The sequence below is a fragment of the Spea bombifrons genome, chromosome 7, assembly GCF_027358695.1.
Source record: "Spea bombifrons isolate aSpeBom1 chromosome 7, aSpeBom1.2.pri, whole genome shotgun sequence".
Lineage (NCBI taxonomy): Eukaryota > Metazoa > Chordata > Amphibia > Anura > Pelobatidae > Spea > Spea bombifrons.
The window spans coordinates 21141197-21167842 of NC_071093.1; the positions used below are offsets into that span (position 1 = coordinate 21141197).

General features: G+C 40.8%; 1 protein-coding gene across 2 annotated transcripts in view; it reads right to left on the reverse strand.

Moving 5' to 3' along the window:
• POFUT2 (protein O-fucosyltransferase 2) overlaps positions 1-26646 on the reverse strand; it is a 67690-nt gene that overhangs the window by 20029 nt on the left and 21015 nt on the right. For both annotated transcript variants that reach the window (XM_053472274.1, XM_053472275.1), the window contains exons 3-5: positions 18238-18382; positions 5129-5239; positions 4969-5035 (exon numbers count right to left, since the gene is read on the reverse strand). In XM_053472274.1, the coding sequence (XP_053328249.1) occupies positions 4969-5035; positions 5129-5239; positions 18238-18382 (323 nt within the window). The remainder of the gene's footprint in view (positions 1-4968; positions 5036-5128; positions 5240-18237; positions 18383-26646) is intronic.

Below are 26646 nucleotides of genomic sequence, written 5' to 3' on the forward strand. Positions count from 1 at the left end.
AATATGGTCTCTTTTGAAATAAACCCAAAAAAGAAATTGCCCATGGGGAATACAAAAACGTGTAATTTTAAGAAGGCCAATTTCAATAAGATAAGGACAGCTTTACAACTTATTGACTGGCATAAACTCTTCAGGGATAAAAACACTGAGGAAAAATTGAGTATTTTCAAACAAATATTAGCAGGGTACACTTCTCAGTATGTACCACTAGGAAACAAATATAAAAGAAACAAATTGAAACCAATGTGGCTTATTGGGGACGTTAAGCAGAAAATTTAAAATAAGAAAATGGCTTTTACAGCATTTAAATCAGACGAATCAGAGGCATCCTATATAAGATATAAGGAAGCCAATAAAGCATGCAAAAATGTGATTAGATGGGCTAAACTAGAAAATGAGAAGGTGATTGCCAAAGAGAGCAAAACTAACCCCAAAAAATTCTTTAAGTACATAAATTCTAAAAAAAAAACCCAAAAAACAAAAACGTAGGTTCATTAAAAACAGAGTGTTGACTAGACATGCTACCTAAAAGCACTACCCCCTGCTCTAAACCTCTGGTCTTACACATTCTTGCCTCAGCAAAACGGCTTATAGCACGTCATTGGAAATCCACTAGCCCCCCATCTATCTCACAACTTAAAGAAGATTTGCTCTTCGTGGAAACTATGGAAGCCATGTCTTACAAACGCTGTAACCGCTTAACAACTCACATGAAAATGTGGTCACTCTGGCGCCTCACTGCTTTGCCATTCTTGAATGAGTCGTTACTGGGGCTTGACTAGGTTCGTTATTCCATGGTACTCCACGCCATTTCTGTGTTTGCTTTTTCATCTATGCCCTGGAGTCGCCACTTGGGTCGATGACAGGAGGCGCCGGGGGTGGAGGTGACACTTTCTCCCTGACACATATGTAGCACTTCATACTTGTTTGTTGTTGTTTTTTGGTTTTTTTTCTTGTTTTGTTTTATTATTGTTTTGATGTTTTATGCACCTACACGAACTGATATTTTGTGTAGAGACTCTACTAAACTACCATTCCACAACTTTACATACTTGCTATGTCTCTAACCGCGTTTCTCTCTGCTCATGGTATCTGTATGTTTTGTTGCAGGGCAACCTGCTGCACCTCACCCAGGACATTACATATATTGATATGTATATTTTGAATGTATGCAGAATGGGTTGCGCATTTCCTAACTGCGTTCTTCTCCTTTGTTTCTGTTTTTGATTCCTATTAACATGCACAGGGACATTTACCAGTCAGCCTAGTGTATGACATTGTCGCCTGACTTCCCACATATTGATCTGTTTTAAGCTCTTGGGTGAGCTTTTTTTTCTGCTTATGTTACACTTTGTGAAAATGGTGGTCTACTTAATTGTACATTTATGTGCTGACTTCAATAAACACTCTTTAACACAAAAAACAAAAAAAAAAAAAAAAAACAGAGTGTTGGTTAAGGAAGACCAGGAAAAATCAGAAACTTTAAATAACTATTTCAGTCAAACTGTGATTGGATGGCTCAGGACAAGGTGCTGCAGCAACTAAAGAAAATTAATGTTAACAAAGCTCCGGGGCCTGATGGTATTCACCCACGAGTACTTAAGGAGCTGAGACAGGAAATAAGTGAACCTCTGTTTCTAATCTTTCGGGATTCTTTTCTTTCAGGAATTGTACCAGAGGATTGGAGGAAGGCAGATGTGGTTCCTATTTTCAAAAAAGGTTCAAACTCTGTGCCTGGAAATTCTAGACCTGTGATCTTAACTTCTGTGGTTGGGAAAGTATTTGAAGGGCTGTTTAGGGATAATATTCAAGAATTCATTGGGAAGAACAATATTATTAGCAAAAATCAGCATGGTTTTATGAAACATAGGTCCTGTCAAACTAATTTAATTGCATTCTACGAAGAAGTAAGTAGAAGTGTGGATCAGGGTGTAGCAGTGGATGTAATCTACTTGGATTTTGCCAAGGCGTTTGAGACGGTTCCACACAATAGGTTAGTATTCAAACTGAAGGAAATTGGTCTAGATGCAAATTCTTGTTCTTGGGTAGAACATTGGCTTAGAGATAGAGAACAGAGAGTTGTTATTAATGGTAAATTTTCAAGCTGGTCAAAAGTGGTAAGTGGTGTCCCTCAGGGTTCTGTTCTGGGACCAATTTTATTCAACATATTTATAAATGACCTGGCAGTAAGCGTTGAAAGTCACGTTTCTGTGTTTGCAGATGACACTAAACTAGGTAAGGTAATACTAATACAGATATTACATTGCTGCAGAGGGATCTAGATAGACTGGGGAATGGGCACACAAATGGCAGATGAAATTCAATGTAGATAAATGTAAAGTTAAGCACTTCGGGGTACGAAACGCACAAGCAACCTACACCCTAAACGGTTGTGAATTAGGGGTAACGACAAATGAGAAGGATTTGGGAATTGTTATAGACAACAAACTAGGCAACAATGTGCAATGTCAGTCTGCGGTTGCTAAGGCCAGGAAGGTATTGTCGCGGGATAAAAATATAATTTTGCCTCTGTATAAATCAATGGTAAGGCCGCACCTTGAATATGCTGTGCAATTTTGGGCACCTATTCTAAAGAAGGATATCATAGCACTAGAAAGGGTGCAGAGGCGGGCTACAAAATTAATAAAAGGAATGGAGCACTATAGTTATGAAGAAAGATTAACAAATTTAAATCTGCTTAGTTTAGAAAAATGGCGCCTCAGACGGGATATGATAGCATTATATAAATATATTCGGGGCCAATACAAACCATTGTGTGGAAATCTGTTCATAAATCTGTTCATAAACAGGACTATGCATAGGACACAAGGTCACGCTGGTGACTGGAAGAAAGGAGATTTAGTCTAAGGCAGAGGAAAGGGTTTTTTACAGCAAGGACAATAAGGATGTGGAATTCTCTGCCTGCAGATGTAGTTTTATCTGAGTCTGTACAGACGTTTAAACAGCAACTGGATGGATACCTGGAAAAACATAATATTCAGGGATATAATCTTTAATTATGGGTAAACAGCTTATTGATCCAAGGAGAAATCTGACTGCCATTTTGGGGTCAAGAAGGAATTTTTTTCCCTGGTTAGTGCATAATTGGAAAGAGCGAAACTGGGGTTTTTTGCCTTCTTTTGGATCAACAGCAACAAATTAACAGATATAGGAAAGGCTGAACTTGATGGACGCATGTCTTTTTTCAGCCTATATAACTATGTAACTATGGTTTAAACATGCACATTAATAAGGAATATGGCAGAAGATATGGTTATGGCTCAGTTCACAGAAACAAAATGTTTTGGTTTTTTTCTTCAGTTCTCCGTTTATTGAATAGTAGTAAAAAAAAAAGACCAATACAGCATGGCATGGAAGAAAGGTCCACGCATACAAAAAAACAAAACAAAAGTATCATAAATGTATCAGGTACAATAAAGTAGCCAAATAATACATTAGAGGAGAATAACACTTAGCGGCCGTACGATGTGATTTTGCAAAGACAATCCATGACCACAGAGTGTTCGGCTGTGATGGAACTGAGACATAATAACCTGTTGAAAACACTGGTTAAGAGAACACAATAAAATGAAAGAGAAAAAAAAAAAAAAAAAAAGGTGAGGCATCGAACGGCGTGTCAACATAAAAACAGCAATGACGATAAAGAAAATAGATAGGAAACAATGTTCCAAGCTCGGAACCCACAACAAGACACCCATTAGGCTCCAGTAATGTGAAGTACACAACGGTCAACAACGAATCAGGAATCTAAGACCGCGGAGAATGAAGGAGAGGAGAGGAACTTGTGCCACGGGTACCATTTCAATTCGTGTTTGTCCGCCATACCCTTGGAGGACATCATCAAGTCCTCCATTTGATGAACCAAAGACATTTTATCAAGCCAAACCGAGATAGGTGGGGAAGACGCTTGTTTCCAAAATTTAGGAATAACTGACTTGGCCGTAGTTAGAATACGGAAGGTCAGAGAACGTTTGTACTTCCCATATGAGAGTGGGGTGTGATGAAGAAGGACCGCTGCCGGGGACGGGGCGAATTGGGGATCATCGACGATTTTAATAACTGCGATAATTTTATCCCAGAAGGAGCTCACCAAGGGACATGTCCACCATAGGTGAAGGTATGTACCCGGTTCAGCGCCACACCTCCAGCACGACGACGGTACCTGGGGGAGATAATGGTGAAGCTCCGCCGGGACTTTATACCAGCGAATAAGAAGCTTAAAGGCCGATTCCTGAATCACGCTCGAGATAGTCCCCTTATGTGTAATCAAGAGGACCTCGTCCAGGCCTCAGACTCTAAGGCCACATATTCAGGTCCCTCTCCCACAGTCCCATGTAAAACGGTTTGTTTTGGGAAACTTGTTGCAATAGTAAAGCATAAAGCCGAGAAAGAAGATGCGAGAGATCCAAGGTACCAACACATAAGTCCTCAAACGGTGTGAGAGGCCTACTAATCTGCGGGAGGACCCCAGAAGAGGAGAAAAAGTGACGAAGTTGATGATAAAGAAAATGAGTCTGAAAGGGGATAGAGGGCATGCGCACCAGGTCAGCCAGAGGCTTAAGAGAGTTACCCCCAACACATGGTGTGCTCTCAGAATTTTAACGCCTGGGACACACAGAAACAAAATGTTGTGACATTTTAGCAACAATTATGTTGATTTATACTGTAATATGATATACCCACTCAGAACATAAGTATGCTCACGTTTAGGGGAAACCGTGAGTAATAAAACGTAAACGAAACAGTATTTTAGCAAGCACAGATCTACTGTTAACACAAATGTTTATAATACAACTCATTTGAAACGAAGCACAACGAACTCCAGACATTTATGATAACAAGACGGTTGATGGTGTACTCTGACAAGGCAAGTAAGGGTCATAGTTAATATTAGGATAAAGGCTTGGTATCATCTTCCAGTAGCAGGTAAGCTGCCTCTATACTTACATTCCAATAATCTTTGCCTCCATAATGATCATGTAGCAAGTTCTCTGCCCTGTCTATCATAACAGACCTACAAGAAAGAGTAGGAAACCCAGTTAAATCTCTGCTGCTGAGAGATACCTCTATAATAGTAATTTATGCACTGATGTGGATCATTGCTCACCTTGCTGTAGTATTGTTTAAGAGCACATTTGCAATAATGGAAGCTGAGCCCTGTACTGAGAGGCAGGTGACATTTAAGCCTCTGGTCTCTTCATAGCCCCAAAACCATCCTCTGAAATAACAAAGAGTATAAGTATACTTATTTTGGCAATACTTGCGCTAGTAAGTTGAATGACCGAGTTTTTTTCATATAACCCAGAGAGTGCCAGCTATGTGGGCTTCCACGGACAGCTACATAGAATGTACGTAGAAACACTTTTCCTTCTGGATTATTTTATTTTTAAAATAAGGAAAACTAGGTATAAAAACCTATATTTTCCCAAATATAAAAAGTATATTTAAAAACACAACGCGTTTCGACTTTATGTCTTTTTCAAGTGTATTGTCCTTATCCTCTGGTTACATATTTATAATGTGCCTAACAATTGTTTTGGCGCCAATTTCGCAGACTTCCGGTTTCCGGGAAAGTCACTTCCGGCGCAACCTCCGGTTTCTGCTGGGTCCTGGTGTAACCTTTAAAGTGTCCCCTCCAGTTGGTCCAATACAGGCATCACGCATTGTAAAGGCATTACACATAATAATCCGGCAGCCATTTTGGAAAAGGGCAAAAAGGGAAATACTAACAGAAACCATTAAAATTCAATAATAAATCCAACAATATATATATATATATATATATATATATATATATATATATATACGAATTGATAAAATATGTGTTGCATCCATATACTAATCTTCTATAACAGATTGAGTATAATGTAACCCTTTGTTATTTAAAAAAAAAAAAATTTAATTGAAAAAAAAAATATTATATACCGTATTTGCTCGATTATAAGACGACCCGGATTATAAAACGACCCCCCAAAATCTGAATATTAATTTAGGAAAAAGCCTGAATATAAGACGACCCTAAAGGAAAAAAGTTTTACCAGTAAATGTTAATTCATGTAAACTAAACTATTTTTTTTAATAATAGCTATGATTGAGAAAATTATTTTTTTTGTTTTTATTTCCTTGTATTTTCCAACCTGTCCCCCAGTTACGCACATCTGCCCCCAGGCTTGCCACACCAATATGGTATGCCTTTTGACCCCCTATGTGCCACTCTGCCTCCAGAAATGCCTTATACCCCTATATCCCATTCTGGCATTTAGAGGGTTAAAATGCATATTATGGGGCAGAGTGGCATATAGGGAGGTATAAGGCATTCCAGGAGGCAGAGTGGCATTAAAGGAAGTTAAAAGGCATTGTATAGAGCACTCTGCCTCCAGAAATGTCTTATACCCCTAAATGCCACTCTGGCATTTAGGGGGTTAAAAGGCATATTATGGGGCAGAGTGGCATATAGGGAGGTGAAATGCCCAATAATATGCTTTTTCATCTCTGTTCGACTTAATTGTTTGCCATAATCCCCCCTCGCCAATTTTTATTTATTTTATGGATTCCTAGAAATGACATTAAATTGGGGTCGGAATTGTGATGCTCTTTAAAATGGGATGATACACTATGATTGGAAACTTGATTTTTTATATTTCTGACGTGCTCCGCAATGCGGGTTTTAAGCAGTCTTGTGGTCTTGCCCACATACTGCAAACCGCAGGGGCACGTCAGTAAATAAATAAGATTATTGGTATTACATGTTATCAATGAATTAATAGAGAAGACTCTTCCATTCGTATGGGCCTCAAATTTCAAGATCTTTTTGTCCATATTTTTTGTTTCCCTGCAACTATATATCGATGACATTTTCCTAATATGGAATGGTGGTCAGAAAGAGCAGGATTCCTTTTTGATATACCTCAATAATAACGATTGGGGCATCAGACTTTACTCTATCCCTAACACCTAGATAATAATTTTGTTAATTATTTAAGTTGGTGGTGCAAAACAAAAAAATAATTTCAAAACTGGCTCCTTGTCCAGAGAAAGAGAGACCTCCTCAAAATTATTTAAAACATTTCCACCAGTCCCAGGAACAAACTTCAACAAAAACCATGCATGTATGCAAGGAAAAGTGAGAGACTCCAGTTTACACTGAGTAAAGGAGGGAAAAATTGTTTCTGTAAAATTTGCGGTTGCTGTTGTCCACTTAGAAAGGAAAACTGGGTATCTAAGATCCTTAGGCAATGTGTTTACAGTGAAGTTTAGGGTAGTTCCCTTGAAAATCATAGTGTGCATTCCTAGCTCAGCTGTAAAAAAGATTGAAATCACTTTCCACACTCATCATCTGGGGGTCTCTTGTGAGTATGTAACACTGACACACATACCACTGTTAGGGACCAGGAAACAGACACGTAAACAAAAGTATAAACATACTTTAAGCCCTTTGTGACAATGGCTGATTTTTTTTTTGTACCCTTTGTGACAATGGCTGTTTTGACATTTCTACGGTGCTCGTGTTTAGCTCTAATTTTATTCTTAGTTTACTTGTTTTTTTCCCCTCAGGACAACAAGAGCTTTTTTTAGATTTCATTATTTTGATTGTATCATATAATTTACTATATAAAAAACAGTAGGGCTGCAACTAATGATTATTTTCATAATTGATAAGTTGGCCGATAATTTTTTGATTACTCGATTAATCAGATAAACAATATGCATATTTTTTGTTTTTTTTTAAATAACTTTATAAAACAAACTGGTTGTTAAAAACAAGCAGCGTAATTTAAAAAAGACATTAACGTGTCGTACTCTGTGCACACAATACTTTTATCTCTTTATCACAATGGCATTTCTCTAATTGCCTTCGTATTTTACTATGACATAATAATAAAAACCGTATTTGAAAGGTACAAGAACCCAAACAATATTTATCTAGGTTTAACTAGGTATTAACCCGGAGCAATTTTGCTATTTTTGCGCTATGACGGTTACACGATTATTCTCTTTTCCTGTGAATGGTGTACGCATATAAGACGACCCCCCCCCAATTTGAATATTAATTTAGGAAAAAGAAAAAGCCTGAATATAACACGACCCTATAGGAAAAAAAGTTTTACCAGTAAATGTTAATTCATGTAAACTATGTAAAGCCTGAATATAACACGACCCTATAGGAAAAAAAGTTTTACCAGTAAATGTTAATTCATGTAAACTATTTTTTTTTTTTTTAAATAAAAGCTATAATTGAGAAAAATATTTTATTTCCTTTTATTTTCCAACCTGCCCCCCCAGTTATGCACATCTGCCACTGTGCCCCATGATATGCCTTTTAACCCTCTAAATGCCACTGTGCCCCATGATATGCCTTTTAACCCTCTATATATCACTGTGCCCCATGATATGCCTTTTGACCCCCTATGTGCCACTCTGCCTCCAGAAATGCCTTATACCCCAATATTCCACTCTGGCATTTAGGGGGTTAACAGGCATATTATGGGGCAGAGTGGCATATAGGGAGGTATAAGGCATTTCAGGAGGCAGAGTGGCATTAAGGGGGTTAAAAGGCATTTCATAGAGCACTCTGCCCACAGAAATGCCTTATGCCCCCATTTAACACTCCCCCACCCCCCCAACTTACTCTGATCTCTGACAAAACGGGGAAGGTGTGCGCGATGGACGCAGACAACCCCCGCAGCTAACCGCACCTCCTTCCGACTCCAGCGGAAGTTGTCTACGCGAATCGCGTAGACGTCTACACATTGCCCCGGCTACATGACCGGGGATTCAGAAGCACCGGTAAGTTTGGAGGGGGGGGTAAATGGGGGGCATAAGACAGGAGGATCCAGGTCCCCTGCAGCGCTGCGGGGGATCTGGATCTTAGACTCATAGTCAAACCTCGTCTTATAATCGAGCAAATACGGTATATATTGTTTTTTCAAGGAGAGATAGAGCTTTCTTTTGATACCATAGTTGGATGCTTAGCTGAAAATTTAGAATGAGAAACTTAGTAAAAACTAGCGAAAATTAGAAAAAAAAAACACCTAACTTTTTTTTTACATTTTCCCTCTGAATCCTCACAAAATTAGGTAAAGTGACAGAAAATTCAATCCAGATTTATCAATTCGGGAATCCTGATTTCAGAAATACCTAATTTATATGGAATTTCCATACTTTCCCAGCACATATAGGCAACATACTATAAGGTGCACATTACTTTACACAAAGCCGTTAAATTTTTACATTAGGTATAATGGGACTGCAACTCTAATTTTAAACAAATAAACCAAAAACACCCACAAAAGGTATATATTTCTGTAAAGCAGACAATCCAGGTTACCTTATCAGGGTATTTGGGCATTCTACATGCAGTTATTTGGCCACCAATCACAGTCAAAGGTGGCCGCAGAAGTTAGTTTTCTAGATTTTTTGTACAGGGTATGTGTTACGGCAGGGAAATCTATCCTAAATTGTTCAGCCGCCTCTCCTGATTACGGAAATACCCCACATGCCTAGTTTTTTTTGTGGTTTTCTAGACATTACAGGGCACAAACGGGACCATGCGCGTTATAGATTCCAAACGTGAAATTTTCATATTTTGCTCAAGTAGACCTATGTTTCATTTGGGCCTGTTTAGCACCCCCCAATTATAAATACCCTCATAAAAGTATATATTTATGTAAAGCAGACAACCCAGAATATCTAATTAAGAGCACTTGGACAATTTTCATGCAATCATTTGGCCGCCAATCACTGCCAAAGTCAGCCGTTGCTCTAATTTCCTGCACTTTTTTCACCAACACTTCTGTGTTGCTGAGGATTGTTGGCACAAAGTATGTGTTACGGCAGATAACTTCAGCATAAAGTGTTCAGCCGCCTATCCTGATTAAGGAAATACCCAATGCCTAGTTTTCTTGTGGTTTTCTGGACATTACAGGGCATAAGTTGTAATGTGCCGGCATACTGGATCACGGTGTGTGCTAAGCCAATGCTATCAGCAGCTTAGCAGTCCCACAGGAGAACATGTTCCCATAAAAGTATACATTTTTGGAAAGCAGTCTACCAGAGTATTTCATCAAGAGCATTTGGACATTTTCCATGCAGCCATTTGGCCATCAATCACTGCCAAAGTCAGACGTAGCAATAGTTTCCTGCGCTTTTTCTCCAACACATCTGTGTTGCTTAGGATATTTTGCACATGGAATATGTTATGGCAGAGAAATCCAGCCTAAATTGTTTTTGGAATTTGCAGGGCAAACACGTATGTGCCAATAGAAATTACCCCCCTTATCCCCTTGTGGCTCACCCTAACACAAAATAAACACACCCTAACACAAAACAAAATAAAGAAATATAAAGAAAATACATTTAATAATCTACCTTGGTGTGGTAGATAATGAAGCACTCATCGATGCAGAGTCCTGGCAAAGAGGGACAGGAAGGGCAGTGGTACCTGGAGTCCTTCCTATTACCCTTTTTGTAACAGACTCTGCATCTTTTCTGAGGCTTCTGTTTGGCACCAGTGGGGGGATTGTACAAGGAAAATGCCTGCAGGTAAGACGCAGGACATTCTCATCCTGCATGTTAGGGATTGACTCCTCAAAGAGGATATCCCTCAGGATTTTTACCTGGAACTCTAGGAAGGTGTAGATCTTCCCAGTGGCACATTTCTTGTACAACACATTTGTGTTGTACATGGCAACCTGGGTGAGGTAAATGGCCACCTTTCTGTACCAGGTCTTGGTCTTATGCAGCACCAGGTACGGCTGCAGACACTGGTCAGAAAGATCTACACCCCCCATGATCCTGTTGTAGTTGGTGATGCACTGAAGCTTGAGCACCTGTGTATCACCTTCCCCACGTACACCGACAGGTACCACCTTCTCTTTGTGTTATAGTGGAGAGGATATACACATCCTTCCTGTCAGTGTACCTGAGGGCCAACAGCTCCTGACTGCGCAGAGCACTGGTAGTTCCACATGCTGGAGTCTGCTCCAAAAATAAAAAATTAAATAAATCTGGGCTGGTATAAAAGTTACCCACCCAGAGGTGGTAGCCCTTATTCAAATAGGGGGATAGCAGGTCCCACACTATCTTCGCACTAGTACCCACAGATTGTGGGCAGCCAGGGGGATCAAGGTGACGGTCCTTCCCTTCATAGATTCTGAAGGAAACAGTATATCCCGTCCCACTCTCGCAAAGTTTATATAACTTTACACCGTACCTTGAGCGCTTGGACGGGATATACTGTTTGAAGTTCAGTCTACCCTTGAATAGGACCAGGCACTCATCTATAGTAACATTTTTATTGGGGGGTATAAATTTCAGGGAATTTCATAGAAAAATAATGAATAATGGGCCTCAATAAAACATATATATGTGCTCTCTAAGGGGGGCATTGGGAATTGTCACTAAAATGTAAACAATTTAGGAGCTCAAAGTACCTGTTCCGGTGCATTATTTGGGGAAAAGCAGTGGTCGATAATATGGGATCTGTACATGACCAAATAGTGGGCTTTTTCACAATGCCCATCATAAGGGTCAGGGCCCAAAAAATTCATTTCATGGGGGCCAGTGGGGTGCCAGGTTTGGCTTCTGCCTCCTTGGTCAGCTGCCTGACACGGGGCAGCATAGATGTTTGTTTGAGCTGCTAGCAGGAGTTCCAGTAAAAGCAGGGATTACTGGGTTTACCATATTTGGGAGAACCCAATTATATTTAGAGCCATCATCATCTTCCTCTGACTCGTCAGATATTGACGCATTATCCGATTCAGATCTAGACATATCAGATATTGGGTCAATACCTGATGCAGTCAGAGTGACATCTTCATCAGACTTAAGCCTCCTCAGCGCTGAAGACACGGTGCTCCATTATGACACTACCCAATTTCTAAAACCCTACACTATCCCCAATTCCCTCTAACCACCCATCAAACTAAACCTAGTATTTTATTTTTTGTACTTTTAATTTTTTAGATTTTTTTTTTTTTAATCCTCTTAGGGACCTCTTGAACATGTTATTAATGCCAGTGATGTCACAATTACATCACTTAGCTCACTTTATTTTTTTTTTATTATTATTTATATTATTATTTTAATGATTTTTTTATTATTATTTTTTTTTAAATGACTAACCCTTTTTTTTCTCCTTTTCGTTTTGCAGCATGGGAGGAGGGTGAGATACATGGTTTCTCACTCTCCTCCGCGTACCAGTACGTCCATAGGGGATTCTTGGGATGCGTTTTTTGGACGTACTGGTACATCCATAGGGGACTGAAGGGGTTAACCTTAAAAAGTTTTAATAGTAAATATTAATGCACATGTTAACTATTTAATAAAAACTATGATTGAGAAAAATGCATTTCTTGTTTTTATTTCATTTTATTTGCCAACCTGCCCCTAGTTATGCACATCTGACCCCAGGCTTGCCACTCTTTATCCTAGTGTGAGGCACGGAGATCTACCTCGCCTCGGGAGCGCCCCCCCCCGAACCACCGGTCTCTCTGCGGCACAGCCGCAAGGCGGGCTGCATCCAGGCTTGTGGTCAGCACGCGCTGCATCTCACACACGTGGAGGGGATGACGAGGAGGGGCTTAGCCTCCTTGAGTGTGGCAGCCTGTCGGGGAGACACTAGGGGGAAGGGAGGGGAGGCAGACTTCGGACCACCTCCTATCAAGTGCCAAGGGGGGAGGAGACCATAGGAGAGGGGGAGGGGATCCTGATACCTACCCCTATATAAACCATGCAGACACCTCACACAGGGATTACTAGTTGAGCTGTGTACCTATTTGTTACCTGTTCCTTCTATCTACTTCGAAGTCTTCCTGGTTTTGACCCTTGCTTGTGACCCTGTTATTGATCTTTGCTGCCTGCCTCGACCCCTGGACCGTGACCACGATACTGATTGTTTGCTGCCTGCCTCGACCTATGGACCGTGACCCCGTGACCCTCTTGTGGATTTGCCCACTTGCTTAGGTGTTCTGGACTTTGTTATGTATTCCTGCGCTACGCTCCTTGTGCCTCCCAGATATGCCACTCTGCACCTGATATGCTATGTACCCCAAGATATGCCACATACCCCCCAGATATGCCACTCTGCCCCCCCAGACTTACCAATCCATCCCTGCGTAGACATTTTTTTATTTGCCAACCTGCCCCCCAGTTATGCACATCTGACCCCAGGCTTGCCACCCTGCCCCCAGATATGCCACTGTGTCCCCTGGTATGTCTTATACCCCCATATGCCACTGTGCTCCCTTGATATGCCTTATACCCCCTATATGCCACTGTGCTTCCTTGATATGCCTTATACCCCCTATATGCCACTGTGCCCCCTTGATATGCTTTATACCCCCTATATGCCACTGTGCCCCCTGATAAGCCTTATATCCCCCTATATACCTTATATCTCCTTGCTCCAGATCCCCGTGTCTAGTGAGGGCAGCTGGTGAACGTCTGTGCGATGCACATGGACAAACCTCTGCTGCTGGCTTTTCCCTGGAGCTGCTATGACTAAGCACTGGAAGTTTATGTCACACGGGTGCTCCAGCAGAAGTGGAGGGCAGTAGCGGAGGTTGTCTGCGCTCATCGTGCAGACGTCCACAGGCTGCAAGAGAGGAGGATGAATGTCTGCACCATGACAACCCCTTCTACTGCCCTCCACTTCCGCTGGGGCTTCTATGATGGAGCGACGGAAAGTCATATCAAGCTGGTGCATTTGCTCTGAAAAAACCCTCATCTTATATTCGATAAAATCGATTCAACTAATCGATAATGAAAATCGTACTCGGGAGATGTTACTGAACACATATTGAGATGTTGTTTCACAGTGACATATACCAGGAGCGGTAAATTCATACCTGAAGTACAATGCGTGTGAAAAACACACAAAAAAATAGCACCACAAATTTTGACAAAGGTTGGTAAAATTAGTGCTTGGAAATTGTTAGAATACCCTGCATGTGAAATACCCCTGGGTGTCTAGTTTTTAAACATATATGGTTTGACGGGGTAAATTGAACTGAACGGCTTCAAAGATCTTCCAAAAAGGATGCGTGGGCAGAATTGTCAGCATTTTTCAGACTTCCATTTTGAAAAATGCATACTTCCCACTTGTGAGGCTTCCATGGATGCTGCAAAGCCACCGATCGCGGCGCAAATGCGATCGCGGTCGATGCAGCTATTTAACGGCAGCCCGTACATGTACGGGCATTGTCATTATCGCGTTGCACGGCAACCCCGTACATGTACGTGGATTGTCGTTAAGGGGTTAATGTATATTTGTGTATGTGTTAACTACCCCATTAACCCGATTATAAGATGACTCCCCAAAACGTGAATAATAATTTAGGAAAAAAAGAAAAAGCCTGAATATAAGACTACCCTATAAGAAAAAAAGTTTAACTAGTAAATATTAATTCACATGTAAACTATTTTTTCATATTTAATAAAAACTATGAATGAGAAAAATGCATTTTTCCTTTTTATTTCCTTATATTTGCCAACCTGCCCACAGTTACGCACATCTGCCCCACAGATATGCCTTTTACCCCCTTATATGCAACTCTGCCCGCCAGAAATGCCTTATACCCATCTATATGCCACTCTGCCTCCCTGGTATGTCACTGCCACCAGATATGCCTTATACCCCCCTATATGCCACTCTGCCTCCCAGACATGCCTCTTTACCCCTATTTGCCACTCTGCCCCCCAGATATGCATTATACCCCCTATATGCCACTCTGCCTCCCTGATATTCCTTTTACACCCCTATATGCCACTCTGCCTCCCTGATATTCCTTTTAACCCCCTATATGCCACTCTGCCCCCAGAAAGCCCTTATACCCCACCATATGCCACTCTTACCCTCCCCGACTTACCAGTGCTTCCCTAGACTTATCCCGTGCTTCAGATTCCTTGGTGTCTAGTGGGGCAGCCGGTGGATGTCTGCGCGATGCGTACAGACAACCTCCGCTGCTGCTGCCGACACTTCTGCCGGGCTTCTATGAATGAGCACCGGAAGGTCATGTGATCTGGCGCTCCGTCATAGAAGCCCCAGAGGAAGTGCTGGCATCAGTGGAGGTTGTCTGCGCACATTGCACAGATGTCCACCGGCTGCCAGAGAGGAGGATCCGAGTCCCCTGCAGCCCTGCGGGGGATCTGGATATTTGTCTTGTAGTCAGACCTCTATTTGAGGTCTGATTAGAAGAAGACCTTGAATATAAGACGATGGTTATTTTTCAGAGCATTTGCTCTCGCCTTATAATCAAGCAAATACGGTAATTTGTACAGTGCTGCATAATTTGTTGGCGCTTAATAAATAAAAGGACATATTTCAAATTTGTGACTTTATTAATTAAAAAAAATGTGTTATTCCCCTTGATTACCTTTTATTTATAAAAAAATCATAAATGAAGATGTTGTGTTCAAATTTCATTACATTTATAAGTAAAAAAAAAACATGTTAATACACATTCAATATAACTACTCAGGGAATGTTTTTTTTTAGGTCTGACTATGAGACCGGATCCTCCTGTCTTATGCCCCCCATTTAACACCCCCCCCCCCAAACTTACCGGTGCGTGTGACTTCCTGGTGTGTGGTAAGGGTAGCGGGTGGTCGTATAAACGATTCGCGTAGGCAACTTCCGCTGCAGCTGGGGGGGGCAGATGGACATAAGGCATTTCTGTAGGCAGAGTGCTCTATGATATGCCTTTAACCCCTTAATGCCACTCTGCCCCTAGATATGCGTCTTAACCCCCTTTATGCCACTCTGCCTCCAGAAATGCCTTTTAACCCTCTATACGCCACTCTACCTCCTGAAATGCCTTATACCCCTATATGCCACTCTGCCCCATAATATGCCTTTTAACCCCCTAAATGCCAGAGAGGCATATAGGGGTATAAGGCATTTCTGGGGCAGAGTGGCAATTCTGGGGGGCAGGTTGGAAAATAAAAGGAAATAAAAACAAAAAAAAAAGTTTCTCTCAATCGCTATGATTGAGAGAAAATTTTTTTTTGGTTTTTATTTCCTTTTTTAAAAAAAATAGTTTACATGAATTAACATTTACTAGTAAAACTTTTTTCCTATGGGGTCGTCTTATAATCAATATAAAATATAGTTTTTCTAGGTTAACCAAAACCTTTTACTAGGAATCAGTAAACAAAAGGATGCAAGAGGAACATTGGGCCAGACCCCCAGTGCTCAAAGGGTTAATAATATCAAATTCTGCCCCATTCCTAATTTTAAAAGGAATTGCCATGTGACACAAACATGATGATAGATTATTGCCAATGAAACTTAAAAGGTTTTTGTGTTGTATTTATGCTATTAACCCGTTCATGACAGTGGCTGTTTTAACATTTCTGCTGTGCTTGTGTTTAGCTGTAATTTACTTCTCTCTCATTTACTGTACCCACACAAGTTTATATATTAACTTTTTCACGACAATAAGGGTTTTCTTTAGATACCATTATTTTCATGTCATCTAATTTACTATAAAAAAAATTATAAAATGTAGTGATTCGGAACCTTGCTCCTGATATTCAGGGTTTACGATATTCATTTGTATTTCCAATGCTAGTATTTTTGCATTTCACTCCCCCAATGGACATACTTTTGGTATGGATTTTAACTCCTGGTATATGTCACTGTCAAACACCACCCCAATATGTGTTCTGCAACGTCTTCTCAGTAATAATCCCTCATCTGTCTCTATTGAAAGCAGAAAGATTAACCAGGGAGCATACCGTCTGCACATGCTCAGTAGCACCCCCATTCTAGTCAATGGGATCCCAATAAAATCAGAGTTTATCTAGCATATGATTCGCTGATGTTACTCCCATTACATAGAAAACAATAGAATTTGATGGCAGATAAAAACCATTCAGCCCATCTAGTCTGCCCATTTTTTTTTTTTTTAAGGGGTTTACATCCCTTTTGGTCAGGAAAGCTTTATGTCCATCCCATGCTTGTTAAACCCCTTCATTCCCCTATGGACGTACCGGTATGTCCAGAAAAAAACGCATTTCAAGAATCCCCTATGAATTTACCGGTAAGTCCCGCCCTTCTTGCATGTGTCCCTGCCGCTACACAGGAGATCAGGCTGTTTGACGAGCTCCGGAAAACTGTTACATTTTTAAATGCCCGGCTGACGTCACCTGGAAGGTCATCGGAGGACAGGATATCCCCTCCAGGGTCTGTCCAGACCCTGCTGGGAGATCCGATACCTCCGATGAGGCACAGACACTGTGATCTGTGGGGACTTGCATAGAGATCACAGTGTGAACGGTACAGGGGGATTGTAGGGAGGAAAGTGATTTTAAACCATGTTTCTTACGCTTCACCCATGCTGAAAAACAAAACGAAAAAAATTGTCAGGTGTTTAAAGAAAAAAACCCCCCACTAATACAGAAATAATTCAAAAAACAATAAAGTGAGCTAAGTGATGTCATTGTGACATCACTGGCATTAATAACATGTTCAAGAGGTCCCTAAAAGGACCTCTAACCATACTGCACTTACAGTGCATTTAAAAAAATACAAAAAATAAAATTAAAAAAAATATATATATATAATGGGATTATGGGATTGCAACTCTAATTTTAAACGAATAAACCAAAAACACCCACAAAATTTATATTTCCGTAAAGTAGACAACCCAGACGATCGTATCAGGGGTAGTTGGGCACTCTTCACCCAGCTATTTGGCCACCAACCACTGTCAAAGGTGGCCACAGAAATTATTTGCTGCGTTTTTTTAACCAACACTTCTGTGTTGAATAGATTTTTTTGCTTTTTTGTATTTACGGATAGTATTTTTTATACTTATGGCTTAATGGGTTTGGGGGTTGTGAACGGGGGCAGGGGGTTATACTTTTTAGATGTTGTGCTAGGGCAATGGGATGTAAGGGTTTTTTCTTATTTTTTTTCAGTTATCTTTTTTATAATTTGTTATTTTAATCAGTGCAGTATGGTTAAATACAAAAAAGAAAAAAAAGCGTTTTTTTTTAAAAAAAAAATTATTAAAAAAAAAAAAAAAAATCCTGTCCTCCAATGACCTTCTGGGTGACGTCAACTGTTATCCGGTGCTTGCGCCGGCAGCTGTTATAGCTGATCTGGAAGCAGAAAGCCAGGACACATCCTAGCCGCTGCAAGATGGTCAGGACGTACTGGTATGTCCATAAGGGTTACTTGAGATGCGTTTTATGGATGCTCTGTAACGGTACCTGTAGTATCCATTTTTGTCCACAGAGTACATGAGCTCGTCAATACATGGCCTCGGATCCACTTTCTCCTCCCATGTGCCTTCCTTCCAGCCTTCTGCATAGCCTTGCAAAATGTAAATCTGTTCAACAAATGGTCCTCCAGATTCTGTAGAAGAAACAAACTGGGACTTAGCAAAACACCTCAGTTCATATTTTGGCCTTTTGTTGTGCCTTTTGATGGATTTATAAAACTACAATTATATTGTCCTTTAAAACTGCACCGAAATGAAAATTCTGGACCGACCCGAAACCGAAAATTCAGGATGCGCTTGGTCGAAACTGAAAATGCCTCCCCCATACCTTTAAAAAAAACAAAAAAAAACGTATTTGCTTGATTATAAGACAAGGTATTTTTCAGAGCAAATGCCCTGAAAAATAGTCCTTGTCTTATATTCGAGGTAGTCTTCTAATCAGACCTCAAATAAAGGTCTGACTACAAGACTAAGATCCAGATCCCCCGCATCGCTGCAGGGGACCCGGATCATTTTTTCATAGTTTTTATTAAATATGAAAAATAGTTTACATGTAAATATTTACTAGTTTAACTCATTTTTCCTATAGGATAGTCCTATATTCAGGCTTTTTCTTTTTTCCTAAATTAATATTGATATTTTGGGGGGTTGTCTTATAATTGAGCAAATATGGTAAATAACCACACTTTTTTTTAAAAGTAACACACAAAAACTGGACAAAAAAATAAATATTAATAAATATATATATATATATATATATATATATATATATATATATACATATATATATATACACACACACATACACAGTATCTCACAAAAGTGAGTACACCCCTCAGATTTTTGTAAATATTTTTCATGTGACAACACTGAAGAAATGAAACTCTGCTACAATGTAAAGTAGTGAGTGTACAGCCTGTATAATAGTGTAAATTTGCTGTCCTCTCAAAATAACTCGGTACACAGCCATTAACCCCTTCCGTACCGGGACGTACCTGGTACTTCCTAGTCACATGTCACCGTCAGACCGGGACGTACCACCTCCCCCGGGTTAGCCCCCCCATATTAAATTTTTTTACAAAAGATCATGGCATTTGTTAGATCTTTGTTAGATCAGGTTTGATCAACTGTTTTTTTTCGTTAGATCTACTCTAAAATAGTCAATATTAACAATCTTTTTCAGGGGGGGGGCTAACCCGTAGCCAGCCCCCCCTCAACAAAAATTTCAACAAAATTTTACTGATTATGATAGCTCTACGTTAGATCAGGTTTGATCAGACAAAATTTTTGTTAGATCTAGTCTAATGACTGAGATATTGCATATTTAATGGATCTTGGTAGATATTCGTTAGATCAGGTTAGATCAACTGTTTTTTTCGTTAGATCTACCACGCAGGAGGCGGTATTCACAATCCACACTCATACACAAATACACACATGGAAATTATACACTGAAAGTAGTATATATATATATATATATATATATATATATATCCCATATACAGTAAACCAATACCCACCTTAACATTTAGTTAGTGGTCACACAGGATGTGTTTCTTTAACAACTGTTATGACTGGAGGGAAATTATTATCCAATCAAAGAAGATGTCATACACAGCATTATTCAAATGTAACTAATATCGTCAGGCTGGACATATGCTGACCTCAGCCAGGTTAGTTCACCAATATTAAAGCAACTGTATCACCTAAACATTGCTTATACTGTGAAGGCAGAGAATAAAAAAATATTGAAAGTTATCTATACATTGTGTTAGGCAAACTGCAAGAAAATGCCTAAATTCGAAGAAAAATGTGTTTTAAATGTGTCTGTCGAGTCTGTTATTTATGACATCACCTCATACCTCCCAACATCTCGGCAAATTGGGACGCTGGCGCATGTGCATTGCTGCCATCACTCTTCCTAAACTGTGAAGATCAGAGTGTCAGCGTTACTGCACATGCGCGCTAGTAACATAGTAACATAGTAACATAGTTCATAAGGTTGAAAAAAGACCAAAGTCCATCAAGTTCAACCTATATACATATTGTGTCCCTACCGTGTTGATCCAGAGGAAGGCAAAAAACCCTTATGAAGCAGATGCCAATTGCCCCATACCAGGGGGAAAATTCCTTCCCGACTCCAAATATGGCAATCAGAATAAATCCCTGGATCAACGTTCTGTCCCTATTAATCTACTATCCATAACTTGTGATATTATTGCTTTCAAGAAACACATCCAGGCTCCTTTTAAACTCTTTTATTGAGTTTACCATTACCACTTCCTCTGGCAGAGAGTTCCATAGTCTCACCGCTCTTACTGTAAAGAACCCCCGTCTGTGCTGGTGTAGAAACCTTCTTTCCTCCAGCCGTAGAGGATGTCCCCTTGTTATAGATACAGTCCTGGGTATAAATAGGTCCTGGGAGTGATCTCTGTACTGCCCCCTTATATATTTATACATAGTTATTAAGTCCCCCCTAAGCCGTCTTTTCTCCAAACTAAATAACCCTAATTCTGATAATCTTTCTGGGTACTGCAGTCCTTCCATTCCCCTTATTACTCTGGTTGCCCGTCTTTGAACCCTCTCCAGTTCCACTATATCTTTCTTGTACACTGGTGCCCAGTACTGTACACAGTATTCCATGTGTGGTCTGACTAGTGACTTGTACAATGGTAGAATTATTTCCTTGTCATGGGCATCCATGCCCCTTTTGATGCACCCCATGATTTTATTTGCCTTAGCAGCAGCTGCCCGACACTGGTCGCTACAGTTAAATTTACTGTTAACCAAGACTCCTAAGTCCTTTTCCATGTCAGTCGTCCCCAGTGTTTTCCCATTTAATACATATTCCCAGCCTGGATTTTTCTTCCCCATGTGCATAACCTTACATTTATCCGTGTTGAACCTCATCTGCCACATCCCAGCCCAAGCCTCCAACCTATGCAGATCCATTTGTAATCGTGCACTGTCCTCTATTGTGTTAACCACGCTACAGAGCTTAGTACCGTCTGCAAAGATTGATACTTTACTATACAATCCCTCTACAAGGTCATTAATAAATATATTAAAAAGAATAGGACCCAAAACTGACCCCTGTGGTACCCCACTAGTAACAGTCACCCACTCAGAGTATGTACCATTAATAACCACCCTCTGTTTCCTATCACTGAGCCAGTTACTTACCCACATACACACATTCTCCCCCAGCCCAAGCATTCTCATTTTATGTACCAGCCTTTTATGTGGCACCGTATCAAATGCTTTGGAAAAATCAAGATATACGACATCCAGCGATTCTCCCCGATCCAGTCTTGAGCTCACCTCCTCATAAAAGCTGATCAGGTTAGTTTGACAGGACCGATCCCTTGTAAACCCATGCTGATATGGAGTCATACATTTATTTTCATTGAGATACTCCAAAATAGCATCTCTTAGGAAACCCTCAAACAGTTTACATACAACAGAAGTTAAACTAACAGGCCTATAATTCCCCGGGTCACTTTTTGTCCCCTTTTTGAATATTGGCACAACAATAGTGCTGTCACTGAAGCTGGCAGTGTTACTGCGCATGCGTACAATGCTGAGCATGTCCAGTACTCGTTTTCTGGTGACCCAGGCACCAGAGAACACGATCAGGACCCGCAGGATTCTGACTCCCGAATTCCATGGAACAGAGGTAGAGCTCAGCGGGACAGAGCCTCCAAATCGTGACTGTACTGCATTAATCGAGACAGTTGAGAGGTATGCACCTGTGGCTTGATGTGCAAATGAACAGGTATGGATATGTAAAATCAAAAGAAGATTGTGAGTAGATAGATCTAATGAAAAAAACAGTTGATCTAACCGGATCTAACGAATATCTACCAAGATCCATTAAAAAAAATCCAAATTTCAGTTGAGGGGGGCCAGACCGTATGTGTACCCATCCCCCGCACACAAAATAGGATTGTGAATACCGCCTCCTGCGTGGTAGATCTAACGAAAAAAACAGTTGATCTAACCTGATCTAACGAATATCTACCAAGATCCATTAAAAAAAAATCCAAATTTCAGTTGAGGGGGGGGTCAGACCGTATGTGTACCCATCCCCCGCACACAAAATAGGATTGTGAATACCGCCTCCTGCGTGGTAGATCTAACGAAAAAAACTGTTGATCTAACCTGATCTAACGAATATCTACCAAGATCCATTAAAAAAAATCCAAATTTCAGTTGAGGGGGGGCCAGACCGTATGTGTACCCATCCCCGGCACACAAAATAGGATTGTGAATACCGCCTCCTGCGTGGTAGATCTAACGAATATCTACCAAAATCCATTAAAAAAAATCCAAATTTCAGTTGAGGGGGGCCAGACCGTATGTGTACCCATCCCCCGCACACAAAATAGGATTGTGAATACCGCCTCCTGCGTGGTAGATCTAACGAAAAAAACTAATGATCTAACCTGATCTAACGAATATCTACCAAGATCCATAAAAAAAAAATCCAAATTTCAGTTGAGGGGGGGCCAGACCGTATGTGTACCCATCCCCCGCACACAAAATAGGATTGTGAATACCGCCTCCTGCGTGGTAGATCTAACGAAAAAAAAACAGTTGATCTAACCTGATCTAACGAATATCTACCAAGATCCATTCAAAAAAATCCAAATTTCAGTTGAGGGGGGGCCAGACCGTATGTATACCCATCCCCCGCACACAAAATAGGATTGTGAATACCGCCTCCTGCATGATAGATCTAACGAAAAAAACAGTTGATCTAACGAATATCTACCAAGATCCATAAAAAAAAATCCAAATTTCAGTTGAGGGGGGGCCAGCCCCCCTCATTAAATATGCAATATCTCAGTAATTAGACTAGATCTAACAAAAATTTTGTCTGATCAAACCTGATCTAACGTAGAGCTATCATAATCAGTAAAATTTTGTTGAAATTTTTGTTGAGGGGGGGCTGGCTACGGGTTAGCCCCCCTGAAAAAGATTGTTAATATTGCCTATTTTAGAGTAGATCTAACAAAAAAAACAGTTGATCAAACCTGATCTAACAAAGATCTAACAAATGCCATGATCTTTTCTAAAAAAATTTAATATGGGGGGGCTAACCCGGGGGAGGTGGACGTACCAGGTACATCATCGATGATAAACGGTCCCACGTCGCACTGCACGCTGGGATCGAGAAGGGATGGCTGCTACTGACTGCTGGGCAACCCCAGCGATCGTGTGGCAGCCAATCTCCGTCAATTCCGTGCACGAGATTGCTTTAAAAGCGAATCACGTGCATGCCTTTGAAAATTGATAGATACATAGTTACATAGTTCAACATATTTATAAATGACCTGGCAGGAGGCATTGAAAGTCATGTTTCTGTGTTTGCAGATGACACTAAACTAGGTAAAGTTATACAGGGCGAGCAGGATATCACTGTGCTGCAGAGAGATCTAGATAGACTGGGGGACTGGGCACACAAATGGCAGATGAAATTCAATGTAGATAAATGTAAAGTTATGCACTTCGGGGTAGCGAATGCACAAGCAACCTACACCCTAAACAGTAGTGAATTAAGGGTAACGACAAATGAGAAGGATTTGGGAATTGTTATAGACAACAAACTAGGCAACAATGTGCAATGTCAGTCTGCGGTTGCTAAGACCAGTTAGGTATTGTCGTGTATAAAAAGGGGCATCAAGTCGCGGGATAAAGATATAATGTTGCGTTTGTATAAATAAATGATAAGGCCTCACCTTGAATATGCTGTGCAATTTTGGGGACCTATTCTAAAGAAGGATATCATAGCACTAGAAAGGGTGCAGAGGCGGGCTACAAAATTAATAAAAGGAATGGAGTACTATAGTTATGAAGAAAGGTTAACTAATTTAAATCTGTTTAGTTTAGAAAAACGTCACCTCAGAGGGGATATGATAACATTATATAAATATATTCGGGGCCAATACAAACCATTGTGTGGAAATCTGTTCATAAACAGGACTATGCAGAAAACGTTGTATAAGAGTGTGCTGAGCGATTTGTGTAAAAAAGAAAAAAATATACCGTATTTGCTCGATTATAAGACGACCCTGATTATAAGACGACCCCCCAAAATCTGAATATTAACTTAGGAAAAAAAAGAAAAAGCCTGAATATAAGACGACCCTAAAGGAAAAAAAGTTTTACCAGTAAATGTTAATTCATGTAAACTATTTTTTTTTTAAATAAAAGCTATGATTGAGAAAAATATGTGGCATATAGGGAGGTATAAGGCATTCCAGGAGGCAGAGTGGCATTAAGGGAGTTAAAAGGCATTGTATAGAGCACTCTGCCTCCAGAAATGCCTTATAGCCCTATATGCCACTCTGGCATTTAGGGGGTTAAAAGGCATATTATGGGGCAGAGTGGCATATAGGGAGGTATAAGGCATTTCAGGAGGCAGAGTGCTCTATTAAATGCCCCCTTAACGCTCTGCCTCCTGAAATGCCTTATACCTCCCTATATGCCACTCTGCCCCATAATATGCCTTTTAAACCCCTAAGTGCCAGAGTGGCATATAGGGTGTGATACGAATGAGACGAGCTTGAGGAGTGAAAGGGTTAAGTAATGTGTTCTCGTTTTTTCATGACTGGAAAAGTACTGAAGGAGTTATTTTTGCCAAAAGTGAGAAGGACGCGGCAGGAAGCGGTTGCGAAAGTAATCCTGGATATATGCCAGTATTGTTTGGTAAACAACTATCTATAATAGAATATAAAAAGCAGGGATTCAAGGGGGGGACAGGGAAACTTTCCAGGCTGCTGAAGCGGACGCGCTTTCGCCTGTGATGCACCAGAAAGGTTGTTCCTCCCGTTGAGTCCCTCCAACGAGAGTGATGCTACAATATCTGGTAATATATTGATGTTTCATTCTATGTTATGCATGAGAGATAAATAAAGTATTGCATTTATTATCCTGATTTGGAGGTCAGTGAGCGCTTTGTGATACCTGCACTTTTCACGACACATCTGTTAGTGCAATACATTAATTGGCGTAGTCGGCAGGATAATTTCTTCTCTGAACAGGGAGTGTATTGGAATTGTGTCTCGCTGTAAGAATAGGCCCAGGTCGTGAGATTCCAGACATCACTCTACTGCTCCCAGTGAAAGCAGCCCTATTGCACGGGTCACTGGTGCGCGGGGAGTGACTGGGGTCCATGGAGCGAGTGGAGTAGGCTTGCGGGAGACACAATCACCCCTGGTTGGAGGATCCAAAATGTTTAAAAAACGAGATAAGAGTAATAAGGTGGCGGTGGATATTCCGGGGTGGTCGGATTCACCGTATGGGATTATTGCGCAGGAGTTGCGAACTTCAGGATTGGCAGAACAGTGGAATGTGAAACTCAAGAATGGGGACCCTGTTGAAGTGGTACGGGTCCTCGAGACAGTCCCTGCCCGGGCAGGTGATGCAGTCTCCCTGGGGAGACGAAATTGGGTGCTGTTGAGTGCCTATCGGATTCTGCATGAGCAAAATGGTAAATTGCAGGCTGCTCATGCGGATATGGAACAGAGGTTGATAGTGGCAGAGGGTCGCAGTGTAATGTTAGAATGTAACGTTCGACTGCTGAAGGATAAGTTGGAGCACTATCAGCAAGTGGCAGAAAAGGCTGCGGTCCGTGTGGCGCAGAATAAATATCGTAAACGAAAGGGAAGGGTAAACAAACAAAAGGTTTACAAAAGCATAGCGAAGGCATCAGTGGATTGGGATCCTGAAACGTGGGATGGAGATATTTGGGATTCTTCCTCCTCTTCTGATTGGGATGAGGAGTCAGAAGCCCAAGTTAATGCTAATCCGATTAGAAAACGGCAGGCGAAAACCGAGCAACAAATACAGCAGGCAAGAGACGGGGCAGGGGTGCCTCAGGTAGATGATAATGGGCGGCCAATTTTGGTTCCGTCAGCTCCTAAAACAAAGACGAAGGTCTCTGTGGAAGATTTCTCGCAGGCAGAAATAGAGAATATATTGACACAATTCCGGCAGCGACCTACAGAAGGGGATATTGCTTGGTTAGTTCGGGTAGCCGAGACAGGAGGGGCAGGAATTCAATTAGACACTGAGGATGTCACTAAATTTGTTACTATCTCACGAGATCCAGTAATACAGCGGTCGTTTAAGGATTATTTTAGAGATCATGCTGATCCCCCGATTCAGAATTTGTTTACGATTTTGGCTGCCTGTATGATAGATAAATTTCCATCGGAAAGCGATATTCCAGTGGATGATAAACCCTGGTTTACATTGAGAGATGGGATGACGCGATTAAAATATGAAGCGATGCGGTTAGCGCTGCCCATGTTGGGAATAGATGATGACTATTTGAACACGCGTCTTACACCCAGTATACGAAACAGGTTAGTGAAAACTGCTCCACCTGCAT